The 26159-nt window shown below is 42.4% G+C and overlaps 1 protein-coding gene across 1 annotated transcript; it reads left to right on the forward strand.

Moving 5' to 3' along the window:
* Window positions 1-1363: 1363 nt before the first annotated feature.
* On the forward strand, window positions 1364-25652 carry myot (myotilin). The gene is made up of 19 exons (XM_053428319.1): window positions 1364-1371; window positions 1510-1684; window positions 1877-1939; window positions 2211-2352; window positions 2724-2747; window positions 5595-5714; window positions 5844-6045; window positions 6209-6230; window positions 7371-7534; window positions 12933-13155; window positions 13753-14873; window positions 16655-16802; window positions 17034-17135; window positions 17774-17811; window positions 20013-20151; window positions 20347-20554; window positions 20671-20836; window positions 21126-21259; window positions 23724-25652. The coding sequence occupies exons 1-19, from the start codon at window positions 1364-1366 to the stop codon at window positions 23864-23866; spliced, it is 3342 nt and encodes a 1113-aa protein (XP_053284294.1). The 3' UTR covers window positions 23867-25652.
* The last annotated feature ends 507 nt before the right edge of the window (window positions 25653-26159 follow it).

Consider the following 26159-nt stretch of genomic DNA (forward strand, 5'->3'; position numbering starts at 1 on the left):
TGCAGATGATGCAAATTATATGATTACCTGACTAAACACTAATTAACATTATCTTACACACAGTAACTATGAAGCTGTAGCTGTGACCTGCAACTATTGAAGTTCACTGTATTCGCAGCTACAGTTCTCGTGGAGCAGTGGGGGGGGGGGGGGGGGGGCGCTGTGTTGTCAGTCACTGGAGTAGGTAGAGTTCAGACCCAACCCTCGCTCCACTCCAGATCCATCCTCTTTTCCAGATATGGTATCGTCCAGATCCAAAAAACCAGCATGGAGCTGGTCAAAATCTTCAAACTTCAAAACGGCAGTTAACAAACGCATGGGTGACGTCAGGGTGAACTGCCCCTTGACAACAATACATAAAGAAGAACAGTTATATAACTGAAGATCTCTTGAGCATCTTTTTTAAGATTTCATGGAAGAAAAGTTATTTGCCACCAGTGAAAAGTCTTTCTAGAATTTGGTAAAATTGAAAATCAATCCAATTGATCATCAATAGACTGGAGATGAAATGTATCAGGATCTGGCTCAGGCTTTGTGTGTTTCTTGTTTGTAACAGTACAATTTAGTACAAGTTCCATAACCTGACTTCTGACTGTGGCAATGCGCTGCTTTTAACTGAGGAAAGGTCCATTTGGCTTGATAAAAGATGCCGACTGATGATGTCTTATATATTAAGTTCAATTATCCAGTGTGAAATGATCTATTGGCAGAAATTGAATATTAAATAATCCTGGTGATGTTTTCACTAGGCTGTTTCATGTAAATTGTAAGAATTGTTGTTTTCTTTACCCTAGAATGAGCCCTTCATATTTAAATAATGTATATCTACATCATGAGGGGGTCTGCTCTTAGGGGGCTACCATGTATTTTACAGTAGCCCAGACTGGATAAACTGAACACTTTTTGAATTTTTATGACAGCTGAAGGCTACCACAGGTTCTCTCTCATGTTTGGAAGAGGAGTGTGAGGTGAGGGGGATTCACCTGCAGCATGCAACTTCACCACTAAATTCTCAACACTAACCCTTTAAGTCTGCTTGTAACCTGCACGTGTCAGATCTATCTCTTACTCCCAACAATCTGTCACTACACACACACACAACTCACACACACTGCTGGTTCATCCAGAAATCCCTTTATGCATCCTAGGATGGATTTTACTGACCATGCACACGCTCTCTTAAGCTTACTTATTATTGATGTGGTGATACATGCTCAGACTCGTGTGTGTCTACAGCAACAAGTGTCTGCAGCACTGTGAAGGAAGCTGTGGATAGAGTCAGTGTGAGATGTTTGACGCTCTGTTTCTGTCTTTGTAGAGAGAAAAACAAAGCTCAGTCACTGCCTCCTGGAGCTCCTGAAACATGGCAGAGTAAGTATGACTGCATACACACACTCACACACACAAACGCACACACACACCCACACACACACACATTGACAAACACAAACATAAACTGATACAATCCTTTCACTGTTGATTTGTACCGCCTTGTGTGTGCCTGTGTAGCGTCCAGAGGGTGCAGAAGAAGACCAGCACCATGTCTCTGACCATCTCCTCCTCCTCCTCTGCATCTGCCACTCGAGAGCTCCTCTCCAGCTCCTCGGGCACCTCCTCTTCCTCCAGCCTCCTGGCTCAGAGACACTCCGGCCTTGCGCAGCCGCCGTGTGTCAGCCCTCAAAGGGTAGGTGCTTCCTCTGATGGTAAATTAGCTCATTTGACAGACATGTGCGGTTTATTATTTAAATATGGTATTTACATTAGCTAATGTGACTTGTTTCTCTTAAATGTTGCAGATGCATGACTACACAAATAACTGTAGAAACAAAGTGATTGTTAAGCTGATTAAATAAAAAATAAAATTATCTGTGTCCAGACTCAGAGTCCCATCTACAATCAACAGCATTCAGGGAATGCAGTGGCTCCTACATTTGTTAAGGTAAAATATCTGAATCATCATTATAAATATATATATGGAGAGAGAGAGAGAGAGAGAGAGAGATATGAATTCGATATTCTAATTCTTCCTTTACTTCTTTAATCTGTGTCTGTATCCTTGTCTGTGCACCTGTTCACTCTTCATCCTCATCATCATCATCATCATCATCATCATCTGTTCACTCATCATCATTTTCATCATCATCATCATCATCATCATCATCATCATCATCATCATCCCCATCCTCACCATCATGGTCTTCTTGGCCTAGTGTCTGCATGAGGTGTCCACAGTGAAGGGCCAGCTGGTGGTGCTGGAGTGCAGACTGAGGGGAACTCCACCTCTGCAGGTCATGTGGTACAGAGAGGATGAAACAATACTGGACTCAGATGATTTTAGGATTCTACGCAAGAGTAAGTTTGTGTTTATGACTTGAGTCATTAATTCGACTTCAGACAAATCCTTTGGGGTTTACAGTCCCTCACCCTGACTACAGGGAAGGTTGGTCAGCATCTAGGGGCTGGAGTTTATGGTCAACACTGGGAGAGATCAGAGATGATGTTTTTAATCATCCAGGTACTTCAATATTAAACTGGAGACGATGCCTGATTAAGCATTATTCTTATTTCCATGAAAATGCAACACATGCATCTCATCTCAAGAATATACACTACACAATACATTAAATTGGATTCACAGTCGATCTGTTCAATTATATGAGCAGAATATAAAACAGTGTTTTCACTTCAGCAGAACAAACTTCTGTCTCTCTTTGTTTTTCCAGAGGCAAGTTCTGCATCAGTGCCAGGTGAGTGCACAATATTGATTTCATACTAATGACTAGAAAGAGGTGGTTCCCAATATGGTTGCCCTTCACCCATCCATTATCTGTACCCCTTATCCTTTGAGGGTCATTATGGAGCTGGAGCAGATCCCAGCTGACGTTGGAGGAGAGGTGGGGTGTAAACAAAATGACTGCCAACAACCTACGTCTAGACTTAAACCATGACTAATGAAGAACGGTGGGATCTTGCTTTATTTGAAGGAGTCAGAAGCTAAAGAAGACTGGAACACCTTCTTTTTTTTATCTCAGTGAGCTGGTGGCTCCATGTGGACACAAGAGAGAAACACATCTTGGGAATATTTTGTCACGGATGATTTTGAAACAGCTACTGATGTGATCAGTTACTATCACAGATTAACTGGGTTAATAACTTGTATGTCTATATATTTATTAGGGCTGTGAAATGATTAAAATTTTTAATCAAATTAATCACAGGTTTCTATGGATTAATCATGATTAATCACATTACCGATTTTCTCGGAATATTTTTGTGAAAACAAGATTTATGACATTTAACTTTTCTTTTGTGCTGCAACTCAGCAGTTCTTCAGCAGTTATCATTGCTTTTCCATATGGAACATTAATATAATCTTCATCCTAAACAATATTCGGGCTCCTTAGCCATTGTGTGGTTGAATAAAACTTTTTTTTTTTAAATTAAACAGAAATTATTTGAGCTTCTTAGCCATAGGATGGTTGACATTTTTTATATTTTTTGTCACACAACCATTAACCACACCACGCCCTCTTAGCTACTCGTTCTTTAGCCAGTTGGTGAGGCAAACTAACTTGTTAGAATTCTCTGACAGTAAAGCTGACCGCTTCTTTTGCACAATGTGTCCTGCGAGTGAGTCTGGTTTGTCGCATTCCACTTGAACGCCCCTCGCCGACCAACACATGCTTCGCGTTGCGGTGGTTAGGCGGGTATTGCTACGGTGAAACGATAACGTCTTCTCGCAGAGTGTGCATATCACCTTGGTTTTACTGAATGTTCGATCTTTGTTTTTTTGGAACACGATCTTCCCGTCCAGAAGGTCCTCAGGTTCATCAGAATTATCAGAGCTGCCAACTTTTCAAAAAACCTTGGAGTGAGATTTTGTCGGGGGTGACCAACATTTTGCCGCGCACACAGCCACACACGTTGGTGGCTCAAATATCAGGGAATTGTTGGAATTTGGCGTTGTATCCATGTTGTTCGCTGCATTCTGGTGGCCTTTGGGGCCCGAAGTCGTTGATAGGAGCGGCCGACTGGAGATGGACAACATTGGTTACATTCTGTGACGCAAAGACATAGCTGAAGGTCCACCCCCAGGAAATGTTGGTTTAAGTAGATGTTGTTTCCTGCATTCTAGTGGATTTTTGGGTGGTATGCTAAAGATGTGCAATACCTGAACTTCTTCTGATTCATGTTCCTCTGATCATGACTTGTAGGGCCTTCTAGCCTTGAGCTGAACATTCAACCAGAAAACTATTGTTGTGCCTCAATGACCACAATATAGCCTAATTAATAGACCTTTGTTTAAGATTTGACCAAGGTAGGTTGATTGACATTTTGATTACAATGGTTTTCAACTAATTCTGAACTGAAACCTAACCTATATTTTAAATAATTATATTCTTAAGAGCAGTTAATGATTTATGTTCGCCTCCCACCACACTTTCCATCAGACAAAAAAGTGCAACAAATAAAATTTGAGTCCTCCCCGTATTTGTGGAAAATGTATGAAATAAGAAGTACCCTATTTTTAAATAAATAAAAACATATAGCTGCAGCCTAATAGCTTAAAAATATATATTTTAGTTGGCGAAATATTTAAACGAAAAGTGAGAGCAGGTCAGGCTGGAGGCGGACACAGAAACTGCAGCTCGGTAGAAACCAACTGCAGCTTCTGCTCTGATCAAGACGCTGAGCTCTGATCAGCTGAGACCAGAGAAACTCTGTGTTTTCACTGTTTCCACTGAGCAGCCGGTGAGTCAGTGACCAGCTCCTTCACGTGAAGGAGCTCTGGTCTTGTGTCTCTGAGCGAGTGCGCGGGGCGGGGGGCGGAGCCTCGGGACCGGTGCGCTATCTGGGGCACACGCACACACACACACACACACACACACACACTCGCCCGCTCCTGGTACTTCATGACGGCCTGATACGATGATGTTTTAAAAAATGATCGTGACTTAGTCAACCACCAACATTTTCGTCTCGTCTCGTCAACAAGTTAAAATAGATTTAGTCATGCGCTTCACTTAAAAGATCCAGGTTTTTTTTGGCGTGAGAAATTGGATGTGTGGCGTGAGTGCGTGTGAAAACATGCAAAAGCGTGTGTCACACGGCGGAAGCGTGAGAGTTGGCAGCTCTGGAATTATCCATGTTGTTTGTTTGTTTGAATGGCAGCTGCCGTCTGACTGCATTAGAGCGGCAACTAGTGCAGAGGCGGCGGAATTGGAAGGTCCTTCTGCGCATGCGTTAAATGCGTTAAACAAAAACACGAATTAATCCTGTAATTTAATCATAACGCGTTAACGCGTTATTTTTCACAGCTCTAATATTTATCTTAAGTTAAGAGGGACAATTTTGGTTCAATACCAACATTATGGCTAGTCCTCATAAATTGAATTTGCTTTCTAGGGTTAGAATTAGGTTAGGGTTAAGGGAAGAGTTAGGCATTATCTCAATGAATGTCTGTTATATAGAGAGACGTGCATGTGTGTGTGTGTCTCTGTGTGTGTGTGCCTGTGTGTGTGTGTGTGTGTGTGTGTGTGTGTGTGTCCATCAGTATGTGTTGAGTGTTAATGCTCTTGTGTTGACCTCTGCAGAGGAGCTGTGCACACTGGTGATCACTGAAGCATTTCCAGAAGACTCAGGCCTGTTTAAATGTGTGGCCCACAACTCGTTTGGCACCATTTCCTGCTCAGCAATACTGGAAGTTTTTAATGGTGAGATGTGATCATCCATGTATATATACAGTAGAAGAAGTTCACCTGTAAGACTTTACCATCATAAAGTAAAATGAAAATGGTCAGTCTTGTTTTAGCGGTCTCTCATCTCCCCCCCCCTCCATGCAGACCTGGAGGAGCAGCTGGAGATCGAGGCCATTCGTCAGCAGGAAGCAGTTCCTCTCCAACAGGAAAACGAGGCCGTGTTCCAACAGGACATGTCCACCAGTCTGGGCAGTGACGACTTCCCCCCTCCGCTGCCCGACTCTATGTACTTGCCCCCTCCTGAGTGGCCCGACAGCCCTTTAGAAGATAGCATGCCTGCTGCGGAGTAAGTATGATAGCACACACACTCACAAATACACACACACACACACACACACACACACACACACACACACACAGATCACTCTCAGTATCTTTAAAACATTAAATAAAACTGACCTCAGTGTTACTATTATTTTAGTGATGATAATACTTATTTTATGGTGCAGTGCATTGTATATGATGCTGAGGGTAAAGTGAACTATTCCTACTTGCTTTAAGTTATTGGTCGTATTTTGAGTTAATACTAACAAACAAACAACAACTAAATATAACAGTCACATTCATTCCTGCATTCATTACTCAAATGCAGGAATGACCCCTGTCCCCTGTCATTCGTTTTCTTTAGTTGCAACACAGTTGATCTTGCAGGGTTCTTAATACAAGACAATGTCAATAACTAAAATGTGAAATTACAATTACTGTTTATTTTTTTAGTTTATGGAAGACTGTATTTATTCATGTATTTATTCATTCATTCATGCATTCATGCATTCATGCATTCATTTAGTCATTTTCATTATTAAATCCTTTTATTTCCTTTGTTCAGGATTAAAACGTTTCTTCTTTTTTTTAAATGAACTCTTTTCAACCTTGTAGTTATTTTTTGTATCCAGATGAGGTCGCTGTTGTATAATTCTGATGGTTGTAAAACAAGCTCAATTTCAAGTTCACCTTTCTTTTGTCTTTATTTTTCTTTCTTTCTTGTATTGTATTATCACTTTCTTTGTTCCTTTCTTTCTTTCTTTTATTCATTTTTTTGCGAAACTTACTTAGTGAGATAAAATGAGAACCAAATAATAATTAGAATCCAAGGTTAAGTGCAAATATTACTAAAATATGTAAAGTACAGCTTTAGAAAAGATTTTTGAACATGTATTGTTAATGAATTAATTTAATGGATACAAACAATACAACGGAGGCCCTAAAGGCCAAACAGGAGATTTGTTTTGTCATCTTCGTGTGCAAGTTAATATCTGGTCCACACATGATGATTTTCAAAAAATCCATATGCATCTCTAACGACTTCAGTAGCACACGGCCACACAGCAAGTTTTATTTTTACTTTGAAATATCATACCTGGTAGGATGAACACAAAGTTGTCACCATAGTTTGTTTAAAGATCAGCACAAAAAGTCCAGCACGCAAACAAGAAATGAATTACAAGTATATTGTAGAACTGTTTGAGGAGGACTCACCAATGACAAGGAGCAGTTCTGAAGTAGCTCTGGAGCATTAACACAGGACAAGAGAACACCCAATAATAATAATCATACTAATAATAATAATAATAATAATAATCAAATGAACGAGTGCCCTGACTACGCTAGACCAATCAGCGGGGTCAGCGCGCTCACGTCCCATGGCGTTCTCGTCGTGAGCGCGCGCTGTCACCTGTGGCGCGGCAGGCTCGTGCCCCTCTCGGAGTGCGGGTCGCGCCTCGCGCAGGGAGTCAGTGTGAGGAGGGGGACGCGCCGCTGACACCTCCGACGAGGTAAGAGGACATTCTGCCGGGCTCTCAACTAGTGACGCGTTTAACCCGCGTGTCTAAACCGTCACTCTCGACCTGGGACTCAAACATTCGGTTTGTAACGGTTAAACTTCTCCTTCCTAGTTTATATCGTGGACACTGACTACGCTCTGTCCTCCTCAGAAGGTCAAACTATGTTTAGAGCACTTGGAAAGTGGACTTTAGTCTATTTGGGGGTTAGTTTCATCTGCATGGTTGTATTTCAAACATCCTGGCCCTGCTCGTAGTTCAAATTAAGACTGGTTCAAAACTTGACTTTACAAACTGCAGAGCTCTGTTGTGTGTGTGTGTCACCAAATACACGTTTCTCCATTTGTGGCTGTGGGTCCCCGTTGGGGTTGGAAGTGGAGTGTGAGTGGACCCTCACCGGAGCTGCTTCAAGGGTCCACCAGCAGGAGTGTGTCTGTGTTGTTGTGCTGCTGCTGCTGCATGATCCGAAGCTGAGTGTTAAGGAGCTCATGTGTAGAGTTGTTATAGTTGTGTTTTCTATACCAACAAAGCCCCTGTTGTAGAAAATAACCATTTAATGGCAGCGTTTAGTATTCACAGATTTGTGTGATGCTTCCAAATAGACGTGATGATGATGCATTCACGTGCAGTCATAGAAAATGGAAACTCTTCAATCAGATTCCAGCTTGTGGATACATCATTGTTTTTGCAGTTTTCTGGATAAAGCACCGGCAGATCTCCATCTGTGACAAACACTAGATTTGATGTTACATCAAACAGATGTAAAATCCCACAGGTGTCTTCCACAGGTGCTACTTCAACATGTGATCTCTTCAGCTATTGTGTCTTTGGTGTTTTATTGTTCGTGTCCTTAAGTTTGACTCAACACTTTGGTTCAGATTCAGCTCCAGTGGAGGTTTAATGGTGTGAAAGATGTCTGAGTGTAACGTGTCCGCTCCATATCAGAGTGCAGGACCATGATCTCATCTGTAATGTGAACTGCAGACATGGCGTCTATGTCCTTCAGAAACCCCCCCTCATCCCCAGCGCTGCACACAACAGCAGTTGTTGTCAAACTGTTGGCGGCGGTCTGGCTTTTAAGGTCAATGTCGAGGTTCTCTGAACAACTCGAACTTTAACTGATTATTTGATGGTCTCGATTGTTTGGTGAGAGACATGTGGTGATTGTGCTGCTGCCAGCTTTCTCTTCTCGATAAATGTAACAGTCCCTGTTAGATGAAGACACAGTGTCCTTATTGTGACTGGGTAAAGATTGAGCCAAGAAACACGGTGTACTTTTTCATCGATGACTTTTGCCACTTTTGACTGTTGGCAGATTTAAGAGTTATTTTGTAAGGAAGTGTTTTTTGTTGTTTGTATAAACTCTCAAGCCTTTCCACTTCATTTAGTAGAATTCATTTTCCCCCAGAATAAATCTGAGGTGCTAGTATTAGTATTTGTACTAGTATTTTCTGCTTCTAGATCCTATGATGCCGCCATGTTGCTGTCCCTCTGCTGTCATCCTTCAAAAGGACTAACAGATTAATGTGCTGCTACCCACAATACCATGCGTGGGTGCCTGCATGCGCGTGCACGGGCATGTCCAAAGGGTTGGGTCACCAGTACAGTGTCTGCACCTGCCAGCCGATGTCCGAATTCCAAGACTAATATAGCTCTGCCGACTTAATCTCCCAAACACAGAGACACATGCCATGGCAGTGATTATTCACACAGATTACTTTTACATAGTTACATCTAAAGCTACTGCAGCACATATGAGAGTCATGGATGAGTTTTTGTGGAGGATACCAGTATTAGCATTCTGCATTAGTATGTTGGCTGTCCGCCTTTTAAAGAGGAGAGGAGATGAGGAATGGTTGACTTTTAGCTGGTAACATTAGTCCCTGCAGTGGGCGTAATGTGCATGCTTGTCTCTGTCTGCCCATGGCTTACCGGCACAGTTCACCGGAGCCATTGTTAATGTTGTTATCCCCACCTGTGCCGGCCCTGCTCTGTCAAGCAAAAATAACTGTGTTGGATCTCAGTCGGGATAATACTTCCAGCCAATATTAGCTCACTACAGATTTATCGGTATTGGCCTTGGCAGCGAACAAACAAGTTGATTAGTAACGAGAGATGTCAGTGGAGAAACAGCAGAAAGATGTTTAGGGTTATGTTGAACAGTGCTGGGCGATTCAACATAATCAACTGGAATGGCCTTCGGCAGAGCACATAACTCCGCCAAGGCCCATTAAATTCAATCAAGCTGCACCAAATTTCACTCACTTACAGATATCAGTCCCCTAGATCGGCCTGAGTCTTTTTCATCAAGATTCTGAATTGTTTCATAGAAAACCCGTGAAATAATAAAATAAAAACACCCTATCTCGCAATGTTGAAATCTAGATCCTCACCAAAACTGAATGGGTATTTCCCTGACTGATTCTGCATCCTTCCACCAGGTATTGTGATAATCCATTAAGTCACTTTTTGCGTAATCTTGTTAACAATCAAACAGTTCAACCAGTAAGTAAACGTCCTTGGTGTAGGTTATAAAAATCCAAATACAATTTTCATCTATAGCATTATAGTAAAAGTCCAATATGGATATATTACTTGTTCATCGTTTAAACACAGTGAGGAAGTTTGTCACATAATGGAACTTTCTCAGATTTGTCAAAACTGATGTGAACATAATTTCTCTCCATCAGAGATCACTGACCATTTTAGTTTTACACTGTAAAATGTAGCCATCAGATACTAATCCTGTTCACTGTGTACAACCACACATTGATGATTACCATCAAAACTTTAGGTCAATATTAGAACAAATATATTTTGGCTAATATATAATTATTTGATTATTTCAGCTTCCATTTTATTGTTCTAAAAACAGTATCAGATTATAGGCTTCATGAAAGTGTTTGTTTTAGGTTGGTCTTTGGATATATACCTAAGGTTGTTAATTAACTAGGCCTAGGACCAGGAGACAACCATAGCACCGCCATACCCCCCCCCCCCCCCCCCCCCATCCCCCAAATCACGAATAAGAAGTAACAGCCCTAGCAGTAAGACACAATTGTGTTCACCACTTATCCTCCAACACACACAATCTTGATTTCACATTTCATAACTGGATCATCTGGAGAACGAGTGATCAGTGTGGTTGTTGATATCCTGTAGCCTTGGTGTGGTTCCTACATTTATTTAGACATTCAGCCATCAGCTCCAATGCTAGACTGTGTTTCCTTCAGGTGGCGTGGGTAGAGTGATCAGTCCAAGTAATGAATGAAAAAAACGGTTGGGTTTGTGCCCTCGTGCCCTCTGGAGAAATGCAGAAAAACAGTGTGTATGTGTAATTGAGTGTGTGTGTGAGAGAGAGAGAGAAAGAGCGAGCGAACAGACAGACTGCTATTGTCATTACACTCCTGCGTAGCCCCGACGACGTGGTAGTCATGGGAACAAAATTCTTTCCTGGCAGAAAAGAGGAGGAGCAGCCAGACTCGGTATCACAGACACACAACTACTGAGGAGGCTGAAAGGAGATCTGTCACTCTCATTAGACACGTCTCACTTGTGCCACAGCAGCCACACTGGAATCAACCTGCAGTCGTGTTTTCATCGCTGCTTGGTTTCCCCTGATGGGAAATATCTGAGTCAGTCATGGTACTCAATGAGTCGCCTACTGGAACAACATCATGAGGCTGTGACCATCATTATTAAGCTGGTGCAGAATCGGCTTTGGATGAATAGGGTGGCAACATGGTGACCACTGGTTGGTCAGCTCTACTTTTCCTCCCATTGTGTTCTTACTTTCATTTTCTCCAACTGGATGTTTACACTCCTTTTTCTAAGGACTGTATTTACCAATAGTTTTTTTTTTATTAAGATTTCACAAATGCTACGGGACAGGTTACCATGTATCTTCGTGGAACGATGTGATACAGGTCAGAGAAGAACCCATTCAATTTAGGTGCAGATCAGGGATTTTTTTTAAATCATTTTCTTTAACATTGCAAGTTTTTTTGTTGATAATTTTCACTGATTTTCCAGGGGGAAATTCATGGAACTCGATGACAGAAATCATGCACTTTTAGAGGACTGATTTCTAGTGTTTTGGCTGCAGCTTGATTGAATCAAAGGGGACTGTTGGGCCTTTGTGAAGTTTGACTGAGTCCCATATAGTCTTCACTTTGAAATTGAGTTTCTTCCCTCTTAGGAGATACTGTGGTCACAATACCAGAAGTATGAGTTTTACATGATACCTGGCCAGGTATCCCTACACCACGAGCCTGTTCTCATTGTCCATTTCCATTCCAGTCTGATTTAAAATAGAAAATTAGCAAAGATGTTGACTCAAGTAAAAACATCTACCACGTTCCTTGTCAGTTCAGTCTACTCTTATGAACTGCTGCCATGTGTAAGGGGGTTGAGCTGTGATTTTTAACTTTTTATAAGCATAGAATGAACACTTAAAAACAACAAAACAGTTTATTTAGAACATAAATAATTGGATTACTATAAATAACTGAATGAAAGTCATCAAGCTTGTACGTGGGATGTAGTAATCTGATGTACACTATACTTGACTTTGTATAAGATATCACCTTTAAAACAGCATATAAGATTTACTAAAAGATTTCTGATATTTTAAGGCTCCTCATTGGTGGAGGTCTACGCTCTGAAAGATGTACAGGATGGTCGATGATCGGTTGTGTTTTTGATCTGCATGTACATTAGATGAATGTTTGGATGAATATTTGTTATTTAGAAGTTGTTGCGCTACAGATAAATGCCGCATTTCTGAGTTTGCTAAAGATATAAAGACAAATGAAGCAGTTATCTTGGCCCTTATTGGCAAACTCAGACGGTCAAATAAATCAACTTGTCATAATAACTTGCATGTTTGACCTGTATATTATCGATCAGAGAGATGCTCTGGCTCCCTTGGTCTTCGTAGATTCTAAATAACTTACAGACGAGCTTTGTGGCGTTCATGGACTTGGCCCGACTGTAAACTGTTAACCACAATATGGTCATGTTTTACTTTGTACATCTGCTCTGTCTACACTCTTTCATCAGCAGACAAGCAGACATACCTTTCATTCATCCCTGACCCACTCTCAACGCTACTCAGGGATTAAAAAGTGTCAAACTTCAATGAATTAATTAATTTGTGTCTGAGGCTCTTTGAATATTGGTCTTATTTCCAGGTGGAGCCGACTTTATAGGTTTGTGAATGGCATGGATATGTGAGGATTCTGGAAAGAACCTGAGTGGGGGACTCATGATGGCTATTTCTGTAGCTCACCCATCATGCTCCCTCTTCACTTCCCATCCTGGAACCTGTATCTTATATATCTTTATAGATACTTGCAAACCTTTAGTTATATGTCTGTGTGTTTCTTGTCAGTTTTCCAGCGCCTCAGCCGTCCAACCACTCCTCTGAAAGACCCTTCAGTCAAGGCGAGGAAGAGTTCATTGCCTTGAGCTCAGAAGGCCAAAGGTCACCAGAGGTTGCAATCCAAGGCTGTACACCCAGCCCCCCCCTGCCACCCTCACCACCACCAGAAGCTCCAGACAAGGAAAAAGCTCAGACACCCAAGCTGTTCAGCCCAAGCAAGCTCAATTTAAATGTAGGAACATTTCTCACTCTACGTTTTGTCAGTTGTTGCTGCCGCCATCATGTGAAACTACTGTGTTTGTGTGTCATGTTCAAAAGCTTGAATGGAAATGGCATAATATTAAACTTAGACAGTATAAGGAGATGGAAGAAGCATCTCTACTTCCTGTTGTAGGTGTCAAGGACCTGTCTTTGTATTTAGGCTCCTGTCAAATTGCGAGTCAGTCTCAGCTGTAAATCACGACACTGAACTTGAACAAATTAGAAATATTTAGGAACTTTTAACTTTTATTCCATGTCCAATCTGGACCCATGGAGGACGCTTGGGTTTTATAAAAAAAAGGAGGGTTTAGGGTCCCACAGGATTTAAAAATCAACAACATGAGTTGATAAATAAGTAAATACCTACATTCTGTGTACAGCCACACAGCATCTGTCTCATAGACATACTTATCTGTCTATTGAAGTTCAGTAACATAGAGTTCTTGTTGGTATTAGTAGACAAGAAGAATCTTCCAACACTGATGCTTTCCACTCATCCTTGAGTTTTATTTTTGCTATGTTGTGTCTGAGTTTTCGTACCTTTGTGTGTCACCTCTCTCTCTCCCAGTCCTCCCAGTCAGGAGGCAACAACATGAACCTGTCAGACCTGCCGACCTTCAAGCCGAGCACCTTCCCTCCCAGTGCCTTCAACTATGAGCGACCGAGGCATTTCATCCAGTCGCAGGCGTCCTTCCAGGCACCCAGCTATGAGAGTGTGGAGAGGGAGGCTCAGGAGTACCAGAATAACTCCCAACAGAACCTCAACAGCTCCAAGAATAGTCTCGGTGTCACAGAGACACAGAGTCAAGCAACAATCAAGTCATCACAGAGTCAGTCATTTTCTCAAACCCAGTCAGTGTCAAAGTCCTTGTCACAGACCCAGTCCCAGTTTCAGTCTCTCAGCCTAAGTCAGAACCAGTCCCAGTTTCAGTCTCCCATCCTAAGTCAGAACCAGTCCCAGTTTCAGTCTCCCAGCCTAAGTCAGAACCAGTCCCAGTTTCAGTCTCCCAGCCTAAGTCAGAACCAGTCCCAGTTTCGGTCTCTCAGCCTCAGTCAGAACCAGTCCCAGGCTTCTGCCCAGATACAGATTCAGACCCAGGCCAATGGAATGGGCAAGTCCTCTCCCTCCTCCTCCAGCCTCAGCTCTCCCATCTCCACCCCGGCCTCCTCTGCTGTGCCTCCATTTTCCTCCACCGCCCCACTGCTAAGTCCCACTGCTACCACCCCCTCATCCTCTGCTGCTTCCTCCCCTTTCCCAGCCTCCCCCTTATCCTCTCTCCCCCGCACGACCATGCGCTCCACTATCACCCTCACCCCCAGTGTCCCTAGTGCCACCGGCCTAGGCAGTGCCACCCTGCCGGCCAACCAGGATACCATGTCAGCACCCGCCGCGTTCCTCTGCTCTGTGCTGCCCTCCCCTTTCTCCTCATCCAAACTGTCTCCCAACTCCAACCTTCCTTTTCCCTCCACCTCCCCCTCCCGCTCCCCCTCTAGCCCTCTGCTACCCATAAGGATGTCCCCCTCACCTTCCTCCATCTCTCAGCCGCCTCCCCCATTTTCTCCCTCCCTACCTCGCTCCCCTCTCTCTCCCTCCTTCCCTCTGCAACAACCCAGCACTCCCAACAGTCAGAACAGAGTCCCGCCTGCTGTGGTCTCTCTACCTGCCGGCTACAAGGTGACGCCTAACATGTGAGTCACAGTATACATTAGTTTGATATGCACAGATGCATGAACATGACAAGATGTCCCACTACTTGTTTGTGTAGAAAGATGTAAACAATTATTCAGAAAGAACAGATGATTTCAGGAGGTGTGAAGAGGCTGTAACTGTCATTTATTTCAACACTACCTTTACACTCACCTGTATCCTTTGCAAAAGATAAATAAAAACTATACACTAATTTATCAAACCATATTTTGTTACCATATGAAACACACACGTTTCACAGGACTTAATGCTGTTTGAACCAACTGCTGTTGCTAACCTAAAACACTTTTAGCAATTCTACTTCTCAGTGATTAGAGTACTGTAAGTGAAGTACACCGAGAAAGTGCAAATAGACAGTAAATTCACCAAACACTACACAAGAACAATGCTGCAGACTCATGAAAATATAATTTATTTCTCTCCATATCCCCAAATCTGTCAACATGTCAACATGGAGAATCACAACAAAACATGTCCCAGTTGTCATGCTACAACAGTAGTGTGCATAACACTGTCAGCTCAGCAAACATCAGACAAGCAGACAATTCTGTATCCAGTACAGGTTACTATGACAGATTTCACTTTATATCTGCAAAGATTTGGCTGAACTCTTAGTCCAGCCTCCCTCAGCGTCAATCCGTGGTCCACTAGTGTTTTGTGCAAATTTCATTTGATAAATTTGGTTCTCTTCCTCTTTGAGCACGTTCTCCTCCTGCTTCTGGTCTTCCTCTTCCTCTTCCTCTTCCTCTACCTCCACCTTGGCCTCTACCTCTGGCACGGCCTCTGCCGTTTCCTCTTTTTGGTTGAAGTCAGGTGAACTCACCTGCTGCATTTGTATAGTGCTGAAACCTGATTGGTGTGTCCATAATTAAGCAGTCATGTGTTTGCACACCCGATGGCTGTGTTGAACCAATTGGCCCATAGGGGTGGTCATTTCACAGTCAGTGCTTTGGAATTGCAAGGAAGTGAGATCTTGATATACTTCTGTGTCTAATGTATACAAGTGTGTTTAGTGTTTTGCAAATCACTGTGTGTGTTGTTTAGCAAAAAGTGTGAAGCTGACATTGTGCTTATAGTGGTGCAAATCTGGGCCCATGTTTTGCTCCTTGAGTAATATTTAGATTTTAGTGTTTATGCAATCGGAAAAAAAACTGTAAATCAACTTTCTACAGACTTCAGATCACCTGGATAAGGATAGGAACCTTCAAAATAAAATCCTTGAGAAAATTGCTGACTTTTAGAAATATCTGTTTCCAGTTTATAATTAGAAACCAGTGATAACTTTTTAAGGTTTCTTCTGAGTTGAACTCATAGACTGTATCTTGAGATGGACAATATGACTGCTCCCCAAAAGTGAAGCCCAAGTCTGTTGATCGCCATCCTGCCTCTTCCATGTTAGCTGATGGGACATGGACCAAATTAAAAGTCAAAATTACTTATTTGATGACATAAAAATTGAAAGCTGTAGCTGCTGGACCATGTTACCAAATTGTATCATCCTCGATCACTGCTATGCAGATTCTGGTTTCCACTGTGTTTAGATGACAGCATTCCAATCCGGGATACTTTGGCTTCATTTCTTGATATTGGGAGAAAGTGGAGTCACACAGTCCATTTTTACATACAATACAATAAAACCATGAAGTGAGCACATAGGGCACTTTAAAATACTCACTGCTGTCTCCAAAGTCATTGCATTTAATTCTACCGTGCTTCATTTTAAATGTTCTCCCTCTTTTTGTTCTGTGTCACTATCATCAAGCCTCCCCAAGCCCATTCTGAAGAAGTCTGTAGCTCCTCGGCCTTCTTCTCGTTCAACAGATGAAGACATCGCGGGCTCCAAAAACGCTCTCATGCAGGATCTGGAGAACAAGCTGCGCTCAAAGGAGGCCAGGAGGAGAACTAGCCAGGTGTGTTCTCCTCTGTGTGTGTGTGTGTGTTTGTGTGTGAATGTGTCAGTAAGTGTGTCCTGCAAAGTGTGTTTGCACATATACACTTTTTATACCATTTGCCTTTAACGCAGTTTGTGTCTGTTTAAACATAACCATAGTACTAGCAGTTTACCAGCACACATCACAGCACACTTTCTATGTGTGTGTGACAAATTCCAATTCAACAGTATAAAGCTTCATTTTTGACAGAAACTGTCCTATGAGGAGCGCATGGCTCGTAGGCTGCTGGGTCCAGACAACGCCAACTACGTGTTTGACCAAGACAATCTTTCAGACTCACAACTCGACCAGGTACGACTTCGAACTTTCATGTTGTCATTGGACATCCCCATTATCACAACAATCCTTCTGATGGTGTGTTGCAGATTCTAATGATGTGTGTTGCAGTGCTGGCCGTGCGGCACAGAGATTTATGTTGGCTCTTGTCCAAAAGCCATTACGTTTAATTTCGCTATTAAGTAAAGCCCACACATTATTACAGTTATTTGGGTTTGAATGGCTGCAATGGCAGACTGTTTCCACTCAGGGCCTCCTGAAAGCTGAGCGTTTGCGTGTGTGTGTGTGCGTGTGTGCGTGCGTGCATGCATGCGTGTGTGTGTGTGTGTGTGTGTGTGTGTGTAATTGTGATGGCTTTTTGCCATATATTCTCTCTGTCTTTCACACTCATGCACACAGAACACCAACACACAACCCGTGCATAAACACACTCGGGGACACACACACAAATGTCCTCTCAAGCCAACACGGTTTGTCAGCAGCTATTTCTAGCCTGCTTTCTGAGAACGAGCCCCTTTCACTGGTGACAACAGGAGTATTGTGACAGAACACACACACACACACACCCTCCTTGAATTCAACCTATTTACCAGTGTTGTTAGTTCTCAAAGTTCAAACCTATAATGCCTCTGCTGATCTGTTTTCTGTTACAGCCAGAATCACCAGAAGGAAGACACACAGGTGGACTATGGTAAATACAATTTAAGCATCAATGTTGCTGATATTTATGACCCATGTTTCCACTCAACATTACAATCTTGAAAATATAATTTCTTCTCTGAATTCATGTCCAGCATAGTTGTATTTATTACATCTATGCAGCTGTAAAATTTCATTTAAAAATAGCTCATGAATACCAGCTCGTATTCTTGTGACACTTTTTGTTTTTGTCCATTTGATGCAGCAGCTGAACCTCGAGCTGCTCTGTGCAGTCCCTAACACTAACCCTCATGGGCAGTGATGTGTTCACATATATCCCAGTTGCCCTCTTGAAACACAAATATATGTTTCTGTAAAGTATTTTTTTTTACCAAAGCCAGTTTGCTGCATCAAGGAGAAACATACGGTGGCCCTGAGAGCTCAACGAACAGCAACTTAAGAAAACACATGCAAGTTGACAAAACACAAGCAAAGTAAAAAAACATCTTCATCAATTTCACAACACAACACAACACATTACAGAAACGCGCAGCAAATAGACAAACACGCTGCAAATAGAGAAACGCGCAGCAAGTAGAGGAGAAAACACAACGGAAGTGTTTCCAGAGGACAGCTTAAAGTGATGGACACTGCTGCCACAAAAACGTCCAATACACCATAGAAATTCGGTTCCACACAGGTGGCTCTGGAGCCGAACGCGGCTCTTCGGCCCCTCTGCAGTGGCTGTACAGTACAGTGTTGTGCATATGTTTCGCGAACGCTGAACTTAACGAATCAGTTTTCATATTATTAACGTGAACGTAACGATGAACGTGAGTGAACGTTACGTTAATTTTTTAAATCATCACCGTATCAGGCCATCATCAGCGAGTGTGTGTGAGTGTGTGTGAGTGTGTGTGAGTGAGTGAGTGTGTGAGTGAGTGAGTGTGTGAGTGAGTGTGAGTGTGTGAGTGTGTGAGTGTGTGTGAGTGTGAGTGTGAGTGAGTGAGTGAGTGAGTGTGCGTGTGTGTGCTCCGACCCCGCCCACTCACTCGGAGAGACCCATCTGATCACGGAAGATGATCCGATCTAGAGACATGTCGTCTTCTCCTGTTAAACTGAATAAACAGTGCTAACAAGCAAGCCCCTGTTTGTGAGGCAATATATTGTCCATAGTGTGCAGGGGTACGAAACCTTTACTATCAAAAGAGCGAGTGGGCGGGGTCGGAGCCCCGGGACCCGGGACCTATACAGTCTACGCCCGGGACCGGAGCGCTCGCTACACACACACATACAAACACACACACACACACACACACACACACACACACACACACACACACACACACACACACACTCAGACTCGCCCGCTCCTGGTATTTCATGATGGCCTGATACGGTGATGATTAAAAAAATTAACGTGGCGTTCATCGTTACGTTCACGTTAATAATATGAAAACTGATTCGTTAAGTTCAGCGTTCGCGAAACATATGCACAACACTGTACTGTACAGCCGCTTCAGAGGGGCTGTAGAGCCGCGATGGGCTCCAGAGCCACGGGTGGCTGAACCCTGTGTGGAACCGAATTTCGATGGTGTATTGGACGTTTTTGTGGCAGCAGTGTCCATCACTTTTAGCTGTCCTCTGGAAACACTTCCGTTGTGTTTTCTCCTCTACTTGCTGCGCGTTTGTCTATTTGCAGCACGTTTGTCTATTTGCAGGGCGTTTGTCTATTTGCTGCGCGTTTCTGTAATGTGTTGTGTTGTGTTGTGAAATTGATGAAGATGTTTTCTTACTTTGCTTGTGTTTTGTCAACTTGCATGTGTTTTCTTAAGTTGCTGTTCTTTGAGCTCTCAGGGCCACCGTAGAAACAAGATTTAAAGTGAAACAAAATTGTCTGACCAGATTTGTAGACTGAGGTGGGAACCACCAGTTGAATTAGTTAACTTTTTGCAACACAATAGTAGATTTATGGTATAGTAGAAGTATTTATTTATCAAAAATCTAGAGAAGTATTCATAAAAATCCCCAATCTACAGAGTATTCTAAAAATGAATCTGTTTGTCAGGAGAGATAAAGGATAGTGACTCAAGCTCCTCACACAGCAGCAGATCTGTCAGAGGACAGGAACAGAACTGTGTGCGTGTGTGTGTGTGTGCAGAAACTAGTGGACTGTAAAATGCAGCTATTGAAAGTGAGGTGAAGTGAGGTGAAGTGCGGTTATGAATAAATAATCTTTCTCTCCCTTTGCAGGGGGAGGCAGCACTCAGGGAGAGATGAGAGGGGAAATGAGGGGTCGGCCATCCAGGAGAAGTGTTATGCTCCTCGTTTCCTACAGATTCCCTCAGACCTCACTGTGGAGGAGGGACGCTTCTGTAGGATTGACTTCAAGGTCAATTACACACACACACTCACGCAATAACACCAAGATCTTAACTGTTCCATCTTTATTAATACACTTGTGTCTGTATTGCTACAAGGTCAGGGCCTTAAGTATATATCACACTCAATAAAAAGGTGTGATAGTGGTGTGGTCAAGTAAAGGATCGATAAAGGGGGAATTAAAAAACCTGGCTCCTCTCTTCAGGTCGGAGGCCTCCCTACACCAGACCTCTGCTGGTACCTGGACGGCAAAGCCATTCGTCCAGACGACTACCATAAGATGCTGGTGTGTGAGAAGGGGATGCACTCATTCATCATAGAGATTGTCACTGTGCACCATGCTGGTGTGTATGAGTGCGTCGCCAAGAACCGAGCTGGGGAGAGCCGGTTTACCATTAGGCTCGACGTCCTAGGTAAAGTGCATAGATTTTACCTTTGGAAGGTTTTTGCTGGAATCATGTTTAATTTTCTGTGGTGAATGAAAGTGAGCTGCACTGATAGATTCAATCAACCTCCTCTGCTCCCTCAGCCCAGGAAGCTCTCCGTCCTCCCACCTTCGTGCAGAAGATGTTGAACTCTCGAGCTCTTGAAGGCGACACTGTTAGGTTAGAGTGTAAAGTGGACGCTTCCCCTCCTCCACAGCTGCACTGGAAGAAAGATAAAGACATGCTGCGCATTGACCCCAACAGAATGAGGTGGGTGTTTGTAAATGTCCTTCTTAAAAAATCCTCTTTATAAGAACGTTTTGTTTTAGAGGAATGTTAAGAATCAAGATTTTCTCGAACTTCAAACCACCTTCAGAATTACAATCCACTTTTCACAAAAACACCACAGACTAGTCCTACAATCATATCAAACAATTAGTGGAGTGCCTCATTTAATCAGTGATTCACCCTTTTATTGACCCCCATTTAGTGTGTCTGTGTTTTTCGTCCTGACACTGGGACCAAGGGATAAAATGTAATATTGGAATTTTTGTCTCAGTTTGTACCAGGACGGTTCAGGACGGCAGTGCTTGTTGATAGAGAGGTTGCTGAAGACTGACGCCGGCTGGTACACGCTCTCCGCCATTAATGAAGCTGGCATGTCCACATGCAACGCCAGGCTGGATGTAGGCAGTAAGTCCACTGTGTGTTTATCCAAATTGGCCATAAAGGTTTGTCTCACCTGTACGAGATAGCCTGGCAGTTACCATAGCAGCCCCGGCTGTAAGCTCAAACAACAGATGGAGAGTGCTGTACGCTCAACGCTGCACAGGATCCACCTCCGCACTCTGGAACACGTTAAATACGTTGTTATATGATTAATCGGAAACTTGATATATATATCGATATGAGGCTTCGACCTGTGCAGCTTACCCAGAGTAAACTGCATGATCACCAAGTCAGAGTGATACACGGCTATCAGGTTTCTGCTTGATCACATATCCCAGCTGCTGTGTGGAGATGGAGCTGAGTGAGAGGACTGACAAAGGCTTCACAGAAGAGGGCCTGACCCTCTGTTACACATGAGCTGCACTGCTGCACTGCTCAGCTGAGCAGCAAAGCTGAAAATGAGTCCAGAGTTTAGATTACAAACCTATAGCTGAACAGGACCTCACAAGAGAGAGGTTCCTCAGCTGCGGGTGGTTCAGAGTGTTCATATCAACTTGTGGCTTATGTTTGTTGTATGGACGTTTTTACTGGCAGAGGATGTCCATGCAAGTGGGTCTGAACTTTCTCTGTATGTTACTTTTCACACGTGAACAACGCAACGGGGAAATCTCCGACCTGTTCACAACAACATAGACATTTCCAGTGTGTTCAGATGAAGGGTGGTGCAGCAGACAGAGGTAGGACGTAACATGTAAGCGCCGCTCTGGGGATCAAAGGTATTTGTCCATAGCGCATCGTCAAAACTAAATTCTTATAACCACAAACTCTTAACATCTTAGTTGGTGTCTTCTTTTTGTGTGGCAACACTCATTCGATCATTTGCGTTCTCTATGTCAGGAGATCATTCGGAGCTCAGTGCATGTCTGAAAGCAGCGAGTGTGAGAGTCACAGTTAGTGAACGTTCTTCAGTCATGAGTGGAATTTGCAGTGAGTAAATTTCCACCTCATTGTGCGTGTGTGTGAATTACAGAGTAAGGTTAAAGCAGACAAAAGGTAAATGAAGGTATTCCACGTTAAATAATCATTTGACTAAGTTTGAAAGTTTGTGTTTTTGCTCACTGTTAAACTCATTGGCTGAATATTCTTACAAATCTGCTTTTCTGTATAGCTGCTTTCAGACATCTCCTGACATTCTGCAGAGGGGCTGTACGTGAGCGCCAGCCCACTCGTACCGTGTTTTGTTGTTTTTAAGAGCAGATGCCAGTGTTGAAAAATATGATCTCCGCAGTGGAATAAATACGTTTCATCCTGCCTCTGTCTACTGCTTCAGCGCTCACCTGAACACTCCAGAGATTTCTGTTTTGTTGTGAACGTGTCTGATCGGAGAATCTCCTGCTGCGTTTTTCATATGTCAATGGCAAAGAAGGTCCAGACCCAATTAGGTGGAAATCAAGTCCGAAAACCGCTCAATAAGTTCCCAGACTTAGCAGAAATGTACTCACTACCAGGTTTATTTGTGCAGCTCAAAGGATCCTTTTGATCTGCTACAGTGGACCTCTTTGACCCCTTTGGTCTGATCTCTGTATGATTTGATTTTCAACATGCTCTACATTTTCAGTCTTCACAACAACAGTAGTGATATTGATTATAATCTGTACATGGGCAAGAATCAGTGGGGTTCAATGGCACACAGACTTGACGATCATTCACATACATGCTTGTATTAACAAACACTGACACACATTAAAGTTCGGATACACACATTCATCCTGTAAAATACAACACTTAGTCCATCAGTGAATGAAACAAATAAATAGTTGTGTTTGTTTAGAGTAGGAAGGTGAAACATGGAGAACTGTGCAGCCATTGTTCAACACGACTGTGTGTTGGTTGCTTATCTGAGGGGGCCGTCCTGTCCTGTAGCGTGCAGTCCAGACGAGTTATTTTCAGACACCTGGCATGAAAAGAATGTTCAGCATGAGTCCAACCAACAGTCAGATCCTCTGCTGCTGTTGGTGGTGACCCCAGTAGTATCATACAGTGCATATACAAATATATATAGTATATACACTGTATATGAATTATCATGAAACGTGCAGATCTGTAAAAACTCATTGAAAAGCAGATTCTCTCTCCTGCTGCTGGATATTACTCAGTACTGTTGCTTCAGTATAGACACAATTTCATGTCATTGTAATGGGAGAAAATCGGAATCCAAAAAATCGGAATCAAAAATGATTCCGATTTTTTGCATTCACTAACATCTGTAGGTATAACTAAAATAAAATTTCTAAAATATGTTTTAAATCCAATAACCTTTGAGGCAAAACATTACAGATGAGTCGCTGATACGGTCGTAAAAATAGGAAATATGTGTTTGTAATCAATAATGATCACTTCCAAATCACTGTTATCCCGACCACAACAAAAAAAAATCCTGTTGTCGTATGTAATTCATTCACCGCTCCTTGTCCTTTTCACCTCCCAGCTCGCAAAACCCAAGCCATGAAAACAGCGCCCCCTGGCTCAAAGACCCTGAAGCTGCTGTCGTCTCTGAGCCACGTGCCCATGCTGACTGTGGAGAGCCCCGCCCAGCACACCGCCCCGCTGTACGAGAGTGAAGAGCTGTAGGCCACGCCTACACAAATCATACCTCATCTCTGAACTGTAGCACTGGTCCGGGGTCTGTGATAACTGTAATGTCCACGCAGAGACAGTTCTGAGTTAGAGGCTGGTAGCACCGCAGCAGATGAGCACATGTCTCAAGAGTTCTCTGGAGGCCACTCCAGATCAGGTTGAATAAATGCATCCAAACAAGCAACACTGTGGTTGATGTACAAGGCAGATCAGCTTGGTCACATATTCAAGTCACTAAGCCACATCTGTGAACATCTGTAAAAGGCAAAAGCTGTGATGAAGTGTTCTTCACTATTATTAGAAAATGTATATCTTAGTGTTGCTTACAAGCTCGCCACAAATCGTCCTTGAACTGTCACAGGTTTAGTTAAAGTTCAGAAATGGCCTTGTAGAGATTGTTTCAAATACCTCAAGTAACCCACCCTAACCTTCACGAGCACTGGTATCCACTATGAGGCACAATGGTGGTCAAATGCCCTGTTAGTAAAAGTAATCACTCCTCATATTGTCCATCTGGTGCTGTCTGCTCCTGCTGCGCTCACTCCGCCTGTTTCACAATTGTGCATTATCTTGAAACACAGTGTCTAGCTCTGTTCTTTGGTCTGTACAATACCCACAATCCAACACTGCCAACATCTGTCACTGCACTTTAATCATGACAACTGTCAGTGTCTCATCCAACATTTGCCCTCATTTTCTTTAGCTTGGAGTTGTAAAGGGATATTTTCATGTTTGAGCTTCGGCGTTTAAATGGGTCTGAATTACAGCTGCTGTTGCCTTTCATCTTATCTTGTGTGTCCCTGTGGTTTTAAGAGAGATCAGATGATGGTCACTGCTCAGATTCTCCGCTGTGATATAAAGTCAGCCTAATATGTGTTTTTAACGTCTGTGTCTAATATACAGTGTATGTGAATGAAACTATTTATTTGAGCTGAAATAATTATTTGTCGTTAATTGTCTTGCAAAGGGCTGCAGCCAGAGATGTACAATATCAACGAGTTGGACAAAGAGGGACAAGCTGTCATTACTGAGCACTAAACCAGATCGGCACTCTCAAATCTGAATTATTGACTGAAGTTTACATTTGATCACATCCGCTGTGCAGATAAAACATGTTTTACACTTAGGAGAGAGGTTTTCTCTTTAATGCATGTTTGCATCATAATGTTCAGTAGAAAAATGGAGTTTCAATCAGAATCACTTTGTCAGCCTGTGTCCAGTTATGCCAAACTCAACTTCTGATCAGAGGTTCATTCAAAATGACGTTTCAGTAAAAGGCTTGTTTGGCCTGCTAACCTTGGATCTGCTGGTTATTATTGCAAGCCAGGAGGTCATTTCACTAAGACTAAATATTTCTGTCTGGATCAGCATGTAAACAAAAAAATCTGTCTTTTAACCCTTTGTGGTCACAACTCAGAGCAGGAATTTCTTTTTAAGAGCAAGATCTAAAATCTTCACGTGTGGGTCACAATGTACTTAAATGTCCCTGCTGCCCTTTTTACACTACAAACTCATGTATTTGGACTGGATTCATACAGTAAAATTGAAAATATAATTTTGTGAGATGAAAAGTATTATGTCTACAGTTATCTGAGATGTTTAGATCATACAGGGTTTAACGTTGAATTTATTTAAAGCACCAGCATAGTTTTGTAAGTTAGGCCCTTTCTGTTGACAGTTTGAACGCAGGTAGACGTGTGTAACTCTCAAGTATTTGTTTGTTGTGTGAGAACCTCTGCATATCACCGGATGAATGAGGAATAAAGTCTGTGTGACCTTGGCTTTGTCTCTAGCTAAATAAGTTTTTTCTTTTTTAATGGATGGCACTGACTAATGATGCTCTGAATTATAAGGGCTCATGATTCCATCGGCTAAAGGCATGAAAACCAAAACAGGCATAAAACATTTTATACTATGGCAGGTCATACAAATTTACAAAGTAAGAAACTAAAATGTCATAGTATAGTAACAAGCAAAAATAATTCATTAAAGTAAGTCCTAAAAGGCATAATATACAAAGTTTTAAAATTGCTCTATAGTGAGACATAAAATGTCTTCTTAAAGTTATTAATAAAAATATTTTGTATTGACTATTTTGAAAGTCATGAAAATGTCACAGTACATACAAATGTCAGTGGTATAGTAAGTGATAACAAAATTTAATCGTACAGTAAGTCATGATACATTTTTATAGTATAGAAAGTCATAAACATTTTATAGTATATTAAGTGAAAATAAAAATGTCATAGTATATTAAGTCATAAAGATATCAAAGTTTAGGAAGGCA

This window comes from Pleuronectes platessa, chromosome 8, assembly GCF_947347685.1.
Source record: "Pleuronectes platessa chromosome 8, fPlePla1.1, whole genome shotgun sequence".
Classification (NCBI taxonomy): Eukaryota; Metazoa; Chordata; class Actinopteri; order Pleuronectiformes; family Pleuronectidae; genus Pleuronectes; species Pleuronectes platessa.